At 37.8% G+C, this 13115-nt stretch overlaps 1 protein-coding gene across 6 annotated transcripts in view; it reads right to left on the reverse strand.

The window, feature by feature from the left end:
• Positions 1–13115, reverse strand: part of Spec2 (CDC42 small effector protein Spec2) — a 485439-nt gene that overhangs the window by 21001 nt on the left and 451323 nt on the right. For all 6 annotated transcript variants that reach the window (XM_067140341.2, XM_067140342.2, XM_067140343.2 and 3 more), the window contains one exon: positions 230–409. In XM_067140341.2, coding sequence (XP_066996442.1) covers positions 230–409 — 180 coding nt within the window. The remainder of the gene's footprint in view (positions 1–229; positions 410–13115) is intronic.

Below are 13115 nucleotides of genomic sequence, written 5' to 3' on the forward strand. Positions count from 1 at the left end.
AAAACATATAGAGGAAAGTGAAACAAGTTTTGCTGCTAATATGTTAAAACAAGTACGTTATTTTTGCCTGAAAGAGTAGAAAATAAATTCAGTCTAAGTTTGCAGGTGAAATTTCTTTGAATCATTCTCACTAACAAAAAAACAAATAGCATATTCTTGCAAATGACAATAGATAAAAAGTTTAACATACAAAACATACAAAAACTACACCCAAATGGAGACCCCTCACCTTGACAGCAAACGCAGTCTCATATCCACCTTTGGACATCATCTGGTTCTGAATTGCACGAAGATGAGAATTACCCATATCAACATCTCCGGAACCAATGTGTCCTGTATGTTGGAAATTGGTGGGCTCTCCTATCATTGAACGATCAATTCTTTGTCTTGTTCTACGTTGTCTCTTCCTCTGAAATAAATTGATACAGAATGCAATTGATAAATAACCTTAGAAACAAATACAACATACCCCAATTACTCTTTACAACTTATTATTCGAAATCGCATGTAAGAAAGGGAAAATACTGAAGATATGGAAAAGGAGAGTGATTAATAGACTCATCATGAACATCAATAATGAGTTATAATACAAGGCAAACTTCAATACAAACATGAAAAACTACATTGAATGCGATAAATATATAGAAAGGTAGGAACATAAATAGAAACACATTATAGGACAAATACAATGACAAGTTAGCATTGGAAGAATGAACAATAGAAAGAGGAGACAAGAACAAACATTAAAACACAAAAAGGTAATCTCCACATCTTCAAACACTGCCTCTTCGCACATTTATCATTTTCTGTGTCATGTCATTTACTCAAAAATTTACATCTGTACTTTACAGATATAAAATCAATGGACAATTTTTAAATCGTGTGGAGGAGTTTAATGACCTAGGTGTACAGTAATTCTTAGTAACAGGACTGGCTTATCCTTTGAGAAACACATCGATAATATAAAGAAATGTTTCAGACTACTGGGGTTTGTCAAAAGGAATTGTAAAGAGTTCAGTAATATTAGAAGTGCCAAAGCACTGTTTTGTTCCCTGGCGACACCCTCTCTCGAGTATGGTTGTGAGGTGTAGCTCCCGTATCAGAAAGGCCACATATACCATCTCGAGAGAGTACAGATAGGGTTCATGAAGTGGATTAGTTTTGGATTCCTGGGCATGCCACTCTCTTGAAGCAGGCATGAAGAATTTGTAAAAATTCTTGGAATTCTTGCTGGCAACATGCCGAAAATGTGTAAATGCAAATGTTGGCAACTAAATGCTTGAAGAGTAAAGTGGACTGTCCGGCTATACTGGAGTTGATTCCACTTTATGTTCCAAGCAGGCGAATTGCATATTCTACCTGCCCAAATGTAGGATGGTTGCACATGAAAATTCTTGGTTCTTGCAAGCCCTTAGGACCATAAATCAGCTGGAAGGGTCACTCGACATTTTTAACCACCCTTCCACTGTAATTTGGAAAGTTCTTCTCAAGGACGGAACGTGATAATTTTGTAAATTATGTGAATTATTATGTGAATAGTCTGTAGTAAACATGTTAAGATATCTGTATGTTAATGTGTATTTGTATATATTATTTAACTTTTATTTAATTTTCTATCACATCATCTGTAACTGGGACATCTTGTAGGTGATAAATTAATATATTCTATTCTATTCTCGTCTTTTTATTGCTCCCTCTTTTGATGCTGACGTATCATTGTCTTTATCCTATAATTTGTTCCTATTCATGTTCCTGTCTTTCAATATACAACTTGATTTGTCACCTGTTTGTTCTTTTCCATTATTTATACAGAACAGCAGAAATATTCTGAAATGAGATCCAGCAAGGAACCACCGTTTTAAAAAAAGTAATCAATTGCCTGTGGTGTTAATGAAAGGAAGTCTTTTAGGTCTCCTTCATGGGCATGGTTTAACATACTCTTGAATAATGTGCAGAATAGTTTATGTCTTATCAGTTCCACATTCGCACTGTAGAGAAAGAATTTTATTCCACTTCTCGAGAATATGCCTATGAACTCTATGGTTTGACCTTATGAAGTTTAAAATTGACCTGACTCTTTGAGGCAGATCAAGTTCAGGAACACTGAGTAATGGTTGTCATATCACAAAGTTCTGACCTACTTGTAGGCTCTAGTTTTCACAGTGTCTCCATACAGATATTTGAGAAAACTGCTTAGGTGAACGCACAAAAATCCCTTATAGCCCGAACGACTTATTCCAACCTTTAGCTGCTGTTGTTTAAAAAAAAATTACATGACACTATTCTAAGGACTGTTATTCTGTTACTAACCCACAATGATTAATTATGGGTATCTAGTCAGCTAAGATAATAGTGGACAGACTATTATCATCCTTAACCTTGTTATTGGGAAGCTACTTCGTGTAAATGGTTTCTCTTTGTCATCCTCGGTGGAGTGTCAAGATACCCAATTAGAATAACTAACCGACATAATAAAAATAATAATAATAATAATAATAATAATAATAATAATAATAATAATCATACAAAGAGGAAGAAGAATCATATTCCTTCGCTTGCTCGTCAATTTCAATGTTACATTCTACTCTAGACCTACTAGATTGCAGAGTAAACCGAATCTCTCTCAGGCATCTACGGGTCAGTTTTAATAAATTTTGTCGGGTAAACACCAAATGTGTTAGCAGAGACCTTTTGCATGCTGACAACGTATGACAGAGTATTGAATGAACTGTATTCCATATAGTTTCATATCTATCTCATTTGTATGTAATTGGGCTAACAGTTCTTCTATTCTTAATCTTCAATCTTTCTGAACAAGTGCGTTCAATTGTTTCAGGAGAAGTCTTTGTAGTCTTCTTTATTTGTTCTGCCTAGTGGTAGGGTCAGCTGCATGGTTTTGTTGTCTCCATTGGATCTGGTAGTGGGCCACAGAGGGATGGATATTTAAACTCTTCATGTCGCATGTAGTGTACTGACCCATCATCGTTCAGGTTCATCCCCCTAGTCTTTTTCAAATGACATCTAGTGCGTAGCACATCATCTCTATCATATCGGTTTCTGGTCACAGCTAATGTCTAAACCACCATAGTTGGCTTTTGCACACTTTCTCCTAGTTTAGTACAATGCCAAAGTGTTTCATCACCTGCAAATTCAACAGAGACAAGCCATCCCTCTGATCATCTTCATTAAGCTTAGGGCCGGGCTGAGTAGCTCAGATGATAGAGCTTTGGCCTTCTGAGCCCAACTTGGCAGGTTTGATCCCAGTCAAATATTAACGGACTGTTTGAACATGAGAGATTGCCTTTTCATGAATAATACAATGCTATTCTCTTTTCTCATAAACAGATGGTAATTCTATTTACAGTCATGACTTTTTTACATGTACAATTTCTTTGGTTATTTGTAATGCATTCCCTTTCTGTTAGAAGAAACTCTGTAACCAGTCTCCATTGGGAAGATAATTTCAATCAAGATGGATAAACAGGAGTTTGATTTTGGAGTGTGAAGGTTTTAATAGATTTTCAGTATGTGACTAAGGAATAGGTTGAGTCCTCAGCCTGAAGGCTGGTTGAATCCCCAACAAGTCCAACATCAGCTGCCAATGACAGTCTAGGAACCAATGAAGACATATACGAGAGATGTGGGGAGCGAGGTATTTTCCCATTGCTTTCTCCACTGAACCAGAAGGTGCTATTACATACCAGTCTACCAAGCCTACTGAAATGTGTGCATCAACCGACCCAATGAGCAACACATTCACACCACTCATTACAAGGACTGGGCGCAGAAGCACAGCTCATACTTCAGGTACTCTCATACTAGCAAAGCTAAGGATGAGACAGAGACAGATGAATGAAAGTAACAAACATATCCTAGCACATACCAGAAGATGAAGTCTTGGCAGAAATCGATCTGAGCTTCTAAAGGATATAGTTAGCTACTTTAATGTTTCCAGTAGCTCATACAAGGGTTGCCATAGAAACATCCCAGTTTATGGACGATAGACACTGGCTGAGAGGCCTGGAGGTTTCACAATAGCTGAGTGACATCACTGGTTTTTCATCCATGAGACTGTTCAAAATGTCAGCCAGTGCATGTGGGACTTTTAAAATGAAAAAAAAAGTCACGTTCCTAAGCTTCAAATTGAACATTAAATTGAAGTCCCAGCCACATGGTTAACAGCCATGTAGAATTGCAAGACCTAGCTTGATTGCTTGCTTGGTTCAATGAGTGATGACCTGATGACTAACCAACCGATAGTGCTAGAAACCCCTTAGGATTTAATGATAACACACCATTTCACACATATTCTCAGCTAAGAATGTTCCCGGCAAACCTCAGACCTACAAGAGCGGTCTAGTCACTTCCATTTCAGGGAACAAGGAATCATTAGGAAAAGCCAACAACGTAGCACTAATTGGGTTGCCATTAATTTCAATGGGACTTATGGAAGTATAGAGCAGAAGTGATCAAATCAACAAACAAGACAGGACTATATGTGAAAAATTAATGGCATTTAACTAAGGGCCAGTTTCATCAATGTGGGTTAAACCTTAACAGCGAGTTATACAGCTTTAACTCTGAATTTGACTATTCACTCCGTTTCACCCAGGAGGACTAATTTTAACTCTTAGGTTAAGGCCAGAGTTAAGTTAACCCCTCCATTCACCTGGATTAAACTGTTAATTTGAGGTTAAAAGCCAATGGCCACCGTAAGTCATCCGTTTGATGCAGCGTTACTTTATTTAAGTTTGTTAAATGGTGTTCCTAACAGAAATAGGCCTATAATAAGAAGGAACGACTTTCAAAATATATCTGAGGAACAATTTCTGAAGAGGTATACACTGTCAAAAATCATTGTCAGTAAAGTAGTCTATGAAATTCACGAGAGGTTAGAACACGCAACTGACTGAAACAGGCCTCGCTCTCCTATACTGCAGGTACTGATTGCATTGAAGTTTTATACCATATGGTCATTTCATATCATGGTCAGAGAAAAGCTTATTTTTCGGGCAATTGTCAAGTAATCAGTGATTCTAATCTCCAAATTCGTGATATAGTTGCAAGATGGCCTGTAACGTGAGCAACGCTATTAAATTCCCCTGTTATTTTTTCTCATGTGCCCTCTTTTTCTTTTAATTTGAAACTGCCTTTCTTCTTGCATTGTATAATGCTTTGGTACTTGGTGGCTAATTGAATAAGTAATGTTTATTATAAAGCTTAAAAATGTGTGCCCCTATTTCTCTTTTCAACTTCTTCCATTTTTCGATCACTGCAATCAGTTCTATCAAGATCATGAAAGAATAACACCTACCATGGAACTGAGGAAGAAAACGAAATACCGCACAAGAAATAAACAAAAGAACCACGCAAGAAGTGTGTTCATAATCTGATTTTTAGTCCCTGCCTCCTTGATCAGTACGGCAGCTGTTTCTGGCAAGGGTTAACACTGTGTTAGTTAACCCTCTGCCAAAAAAACTTGATGAAATGCGTGACTCGTAAGAATGTGTTAAAATATTAACCCTAAGTTAACAAACCCAGGATTAGAGTGTATGTAACCCACGTTGATGAAACCGGGCCTAAGAGGAGGAAAAAAAAGACAAAAATTACGTGCATCTGAAATGTCTCAAAACAGACAGAGCAGAGTAAATCTGTTTATCAGTAAGATAAAAGTAATACCATGGTTTCTGGAAGACACATATGTAAGAGTTGTTTTTGCTTCAAGCAAGTGTCAAGAGTATTATGATCAACAGCCCTGCCATGAGAGATTTAGTACGTTACTTTGCTGTGGCACCTAACCAGTGATGGGAAAAGTACAAAATAAAAATAATTGGGCTCAATTACAGTTATCTGAGAAAAAATGTACTCAATTACAATTACAGTTACTTCACAGAATGCAAGTCTTCAGGGAATCAGTAAGAGGAGGAAAAAATGGACCAAAAAAGCATGGTTCTGAAATGTCTCAAAACAGATAGAGCAGAGTAAATATGTTTATCAGTAAAATAAAATTAATACCATGGTTTCTGTAAGGCATATATGAAAGAGGGAAAACTAAATGTTGCAAGGAAAGATATATTACTTCATTTTGTGTTATTTAATAATAATAATAATAATAATAATAATAATAATAATAATAATAATGTTATTTGTTTTACGTCCCACTAACTACTTTTTAAGGTCTTCGGAGATGCCGAGGTGCCGGAATTTAGTCCCGCAGGAGTTCTTTAACGTGCCAGTATATCTACCGACACGGGGCTGTCGTATTTGAGCACCTTCAAATACCACCGGACTGAGCCAGGATCGAACCTGCCAAGTTGGGGTTAGAAGTCCAGTGCCTTAACCGTCTGAGCCACTCAGTCCGGCGTGTTATTTAATACAGACACATTAAGTGACTATCATCACTCTGTGAGTAATCAGATTACCTAAATTATTGCTCCCAAGCAAAATTTGCATGCCACTTTCATGTTTGCATTATTTTCAGAATAACTCATTCAAAATATTTAAATAGGGGAATGGAAATGCCTTAACCCCTTCAGCGTCACATGTTTATTCCAGCTCCCTTTTCTGTCACGTAACCTCTACCTCTGTGGGTGGGGGTGATAGAATAACATCTACAGTATCCTCTGCCTATCGTTAAGAGGCAGCAGCTAAAAGGGAGACCTAGGACTCAACCTAGGAGCGTGGGTTGGTGACCACAGTTCCACCAGGCGAGTCTGGCATAGCCTCCACTTACTTGTATCAGTGTCCTTTATCAACTATCATTCTTTCCTGACCCTGACGATATTAGGTTTTCGAGGCCTAGGGATTTCCACGCCCTTTGTAGCCCTTCCCTTTCTTTTGCCGATATCTTCACTTTTCGAAGTGTCGGACGTCCTCCATTTTCCTTCTGATCAGCGTTAGTTGAGGAGAATTGCCCAGCTTTACTTCCTCTTTAAACAATTGCCACCACAACCACCACGTGGTACATGACTATCTGAATCTCAACCAGTAACCACAACAACCTGCCAGTAAATGAATGAGTGCGCAACGTATCCGGGAATTATACCTTGCAAGTACTGGGACTCGAAAGGCGCTAAGCTCTCGAGACGAATATCAATTACAGGAATGTACGATACTAAAATATAACGATTACAATTTTATTTCAAGAAGTAAATTATGGGTAAAAATACCATTTTGTGAAAAGTAATTATTACAAGTAAAAATTACTACAAAAGTAATCAAAACAAGTAATTAAATTACTTTTACTCAGTTACTTCCCAACTCTGCACCTAACCATGAAACTGAAGATTTGTATGCTAGGAAATCGCATAAATTTCATTTCGCAGTTTTATATTTTAGATCATTTAGTCAACAGACAGACTTGTATGAAAAATTAAGTAGCCTCTATAGCCCTCTTCACACACAAGTGAGCCCTTTTCTACTTCCCAAACAACATTGCAACTGTAACTTATTGCATTAGTTGCCCAACACTTCTAGATTCCTCTCAGTACAGAACATTATAGTCAATGAAATTACTATGCCAACATTTTCTGTGGGTATGTGAGGTGAGAGAGGAAATCTAGAGGATTAACCCAGGATAGTTGCTTGTAGTGACCTAACTTCAAATTCTTGCTCAAGAGGACAAAATTTTCTTTACAGAATGGAATAAAGATATTAATACACATTTGTATGACTCTGTTAAACAATGTGCCCAGTTTGTGTTCAAAAGTTCATACCTACAGTTTATACATGGTAGTTTATTTAAGACAAATAAGATACCTTGCTAACATACATTATCAACAACCATCTACAACACAACAGGAAGAAATTTCTTATCAGTAAAATACAGTACCATGAAGGCAGGTAGTATGTAAATACACAACTGGTAGCATTTACTCTAAGATTTATTTATTAACGCTAATGCTATACAACAATACAGTCAACACAATCACTCCAGTAAGCACCCTCTCTCTGTTCTCACTGTTCAGTCACTAGTTATTCAGTCTAACACTTATGAGTTAAACCAATTTATTTATAACTGAAAAGAAATGGCTTCAAATATCACAAAATAAAACAATTACACTACACGAACACACCTCTGCAACTGTCACATGGATCCTCAGGCAGTTCACTATTAACTCGCTCAGCAATGTTCGTGGCCAGACACTTCACAGTTCACGCACATGCAACCAGTCTCAAGACTATATGTGGTGCAAGGTTTACATACTAACGTTGGCAGTCTTCTTCCATTATCCCCTCGTCGCTCAGCTGCACGGCTGTTCCTCGTCGCTGCGCTGCGGTGTTCTGTCAGTTAACACACAGCAATAACAGCAATAGGTCAACACTATCCTCAGCTGCACTCTAGTGATTCGTCTCGGGCTTGTTCAGCCTGCCTTAAATAGGGAGGCATCCCTTACAGATACTCTACGAGAGTAGAAACCCTTGGAGCTCTCTGGTAATACCTTTCAAGTACTTTCTTACACTGCCAAGAGGTTTCCAGTGGCATAAAGGCAATGACAGTAGTGGTGGCAAAAGTGGGCTGGCCTTTTGCGCCAGCTTATCTCAGTCCAGTCACTAGCAGTGGTAAAAGGGCGGAGCCACATTCAGTAACGTCACTCTAGGCTGAAGCCAGGCTAATTTACTCCTCCCAAAGTCGTACAATCAGATGGCGGATGCTGTCATAATACAACTGGAAATAAACTATGTAACAGACTACTTGTCTGCACAGATTAGTAGAGGTGAATTACTGTTTCTCTCATAATTCTTAAGTTTCCAAAGCACTTAAAAATTCCATACATCCTGTTCACCACCTTTCTTCAAACAAAAACAAAAAAACTGAATTTTATAAACAGTCACATAAACCTGGTGAGACATTCTGAAATTAGAACACAAGCTCTAGTTTAGCTTCCAAACTTCACTGAAACTAGCTTTTGCAACTAAAGAGATAACAGCCCACTCAGTGCCCAGTAGTGTGATAAAATGCATACGTTATTAGCTAACTAACTAATGATACCTTCCAACATGACAAGAGTGTCCAGGCTCTTTTGAACTTAATGTGATGCAATATTATTAGTATTTTTATACAAAATACAAAATCTAGAGAGATTATGGTTGTACAGTTATTGACACAAGGAACACCGTGGTTTTTTCCTCTTACTTCACAAGCATATTACAAGCTGCTTCACTGAAGTACACGTTGTTGGAGATTTGGATACTCCATTTTTAAACACACTTTTCACCTTACAAGAAACAACCTCATCTTATGATTTTTGAATTTATTGTGTATATACTGTATTGCAAGAAGCACATATAAAAAGAGATTATAAAAGGCCAATATTTCTCATGAAGATATGATAAACAAGGATCTAATAGAGTCAGGATCTAAATAATAGACTGTACCACTGTAAGGATAACTGTCAATATTTTTCTACATGAATAGTAGTAATGGCTTGATCCCCTACCACCTAATAAACATTTGGGAGAGATCAGGCACAAAATCCTAAGTGTGTTGAAGTTGTTAACTCTACGACATACACCTCGGAACAAGAGGTCATCAAAGAAGTTCTCATTTTCCAACTTTTCACAGCCCATTACTTTTCTGAACCCAAAATTCTTTCATTCCTTGAGGGATCAGGATGACTTCATTCAATTAAGTATATGATGTAAACAATGAGTCAATCTTAATCACCAACCAAACATGACTGCTGTATGCAAAATGCTCACTCCATACAATAGAAGATTTTAAAAAAATCAACACATTTCCTATCTTTATGAATAAATGCACTGAAACTTATGTAACAATTTCTTTTAAACTTCAATTCTTATTATTTTCAAATGTGCCTCTGCACTAGTGATAAGCAAGGTATTGGTAGTGTTAAATAACACTGTTCTCATTTTGCAATGAATTATGTAGGATTTCATCGCAAGTTAGCAGAGGTCTCTTGTGTGGATTTCAATTTTCCTCTGCCTACACGATACTTTTCAGAAGCATAGATAATTACAATTTGTAAGGTACATAATATTTCTGAACAGTTGGTGCCAAATTTAAATTTACAACTCTTCAGTTATAAATGAACTCATGACCAACAAATAATTTATGAGCTAACGTGCATGTAAACATTCAGAGAGATGTACCATGTTAATTCTAGCCCAGGTACAACCTACTCTTGACTCTGCATAATACATTTCTAATGTTCTTTTACACACTGAAATTAATAGTGGGCAGAGTTGGGCTAGCAGGCTACAGGAATTTGTTAACCAGTGTATACAATTAAACCAGTAACATTTTCAAGCAGGATGAAACTTCTAAAATTCCACATTATACAATTTGTATCAAAACTTCATACAAATGTTTTCCTGAATATATTAGGAATGCATCCAAAATACAGATATTTCTGAATTAAAATTTTGTTTTAGAATTCAACCATTCTTACTGAGGATTCCTTCCCCTACTAACATGCCGAGGTAAATGTATTTGGGTACAATGCCATGTACTTAACATTCCTAAACTCTGAACAGTCTTAAGAGAAAATAGAAAGTCAGAGTTCTTTAATGAGCCTGTAATACCATTGACATAAGAACATCCACATTAAAACAGCCTTTCAACCTTTCAATTGTATCACAAGCACTACACAGATAAAAGTTTTCAAACCAGACCTTCGATATGTCCATTTGCTGTGGTATTTCGTGCAAGGCGAGATCAAAACGAAGCAACAGGTTTACTTTAAACTCCACGTGAGAAATATTGTACTGCTACTTATATTTCATAAGAAAATCTTTAATTTCCCTCTACTCTTAAGCAACCAAGGACCTTCATTTGCAAGAGTTTATAAATACTGCAAGGTAAATTGTTCAGATATGTTTATTTGCAATAATTGAGAGCAGGTACTGTACTGTGTTTAACAGAAACTTTGGTTGCCTTATATTTCTAATAATTGCAGAACACTGTGATATGCATAAGTATTTTCTTATAATACTATTTTAAAAGTTATGGTATTTACCAACCTCTGAAAAGATGGTCTTAATTTGAATATTTCATTTCAATTGATGAAAAACAGTAATGCCATCCACCTGGTTTGCCTGAACAAGCTGTTAAAATTACTGTAGTTTACCTAGCCAGTCATTAAGTTTAAAATGTAACTTAAATGTAGCTTTTTGACGGAAAGGAAGAAAAATTAAATATTAAATTTGGTTTTGCTATTTCAGTGAAGACTGTGGAGGTGAATGGCAATCCAACTCAAAGCAAATAAATATTACTTCATTGTTACATCCTGTCAAGTAACAAATGAATAAAGAATGACATGTTAACTGAGCCAGCAGTGCTTAAACTGCTTCATTCTGGTCACCATACAGCTGCTGACACTTGTGTCAAGAAGATGGGAAGTACAGAATATTCACAACATTAGATAGTTATGGTCTGTAAATATTGAAAGTCTGATTTTCCTGTAATGCTTCTTTTAAGAAGAAAGCCTTTCATTTTCAGTGTTGACTCAGTTAATATTACTTTTAAGATTTTTTTGACTGTCAAAACATGAAATATAACATACCTTTAAAAAGAAAATATGATTAACAAAATGAAATGTTTTGTTTTACAAGAAAATACTCAAATTCTATCAAATCACTTTAAGCCATGTGTATAATGTACAATATTATTAGCATTGCGTAAACTTGTCAATGATTGTGAATTGGTGATATTATGAACAAGTGTGACAAATTATACTATATTACAACCAATAAAAGACTTCTACCCTCGTATGCCTCAAGATTCCCCTTTAAAATGTTGAATACATACTAAATTAATTAATTGTACTTGCTTCATGTCTATTCTTTCTGCTGTGGTTTTAATAGATATCAAGGTGCCTGAATTTAATGTGCTAGAAGACAATGAATGACTGTTTTATATGCCACTGACCAAACCTGCAATCCTAGAAACAGATAGGCAATGACTGTCATGAAGGCCAGCAGCTCTGTCCAACCTTTGTCATGAAAAGCCATCATCTCTGCTTGTCTTACCCAACACAGCAGAGTATATTAACCTCCTCAATTCACCCACATGGCATAGTTCCATCAGCTGTCAGCGTTATACACTGACTGAGCAAATGTCATGGAATAGCGGAGCACTGATGCGCAGGTGTGTTGTTTGCGCACCACACGCCCCCTGTGCCAGCGGCAGTTGTATAGGAGACCTTGTGAGCAGTGGCTGTGCATGTGACAGGTGTAACATGGAACGTCGTCGTGAACTGATACGATTCGAATGGGGTACGGTGGTCGGTGCCCGATGGATGTGAAGTGCAATTTCGCAAGTGGTGCGGGAATTCGGCTTCACACTATCAACCATGTCCAGGGTGTATCGTGAGGTGGTGGTGGTGGTGGTGGTGGTGGTTATTGTTTTAAGAGGAAGTACGTACAACTAAGCAACCATCCTCTACATAACACTAATCAGAGGGAAAAATAGAAGGGAACCGACACTTAGAAAAATGAAGATATTGGTCAAAGAAAGACAAGGGCCACAAAGGGCATGAAAATTAAAAACTCCCTAGCCCTCGCAAACCTAATAGCGTCGGGGTCGGAAAAGAACAAGAGTTGACCAAGGGAGGTCGGATAGGATAGACGAAAGTGAGGAGCCTGGCACAAGTACGTGGAAGCAATGCCAGGACTCAGCTAAGGGCCCCGTGGTCGCCAACCCACGATCCAAAGTTCAGAGCCCCCGGGGCCCTTTTAGTCGCCTCTTACGACAGGCAGGGGATACCGTGGGTGTTATTCTACCGCCCCCACCCACAGGGGGAGGTGTATCGTGAATGGTTGAATGCAGGTGTCACTGTCCACAACAGACGAACAACCAGCCGCCCAGCCACCCTCTGACTGTGACCGGTGACATCTGAGACGGATTGTCGATAGTGACAGACAGGCAACCGTGCAACAAATCACGGCTCAATTCAACACAGGCCGTGCTAGACACGTCTCCCAGTGGACAATCCGTAGGAACATGGGTTCTATGGGGTATGGGAGCCGGCGCCGCATTGTCACCAGTCACCAGGGATGGACACTGGAACAATGGCGTAACGTGATATGGTCGGACAAATCACGATTTCAACTGCACCATGCCGATGGAAGGCACCATGTATGGCGCAGACCAC

Source organism: Anabrus simplex, chromosome 2, assembly GCF_040414725.1.
Source record: "Anabrus simplex isolate iqAnaSimp1 chromosome 2, ASM4041472v1, whole genome shotgun sequence".
NCBI classification, from domain to species: Eukaryota; Metazoa; Arthropoda; class Insecta; order Orthoptera; family Tettigoniidae; genus Anabrus; species Anabrus simplex.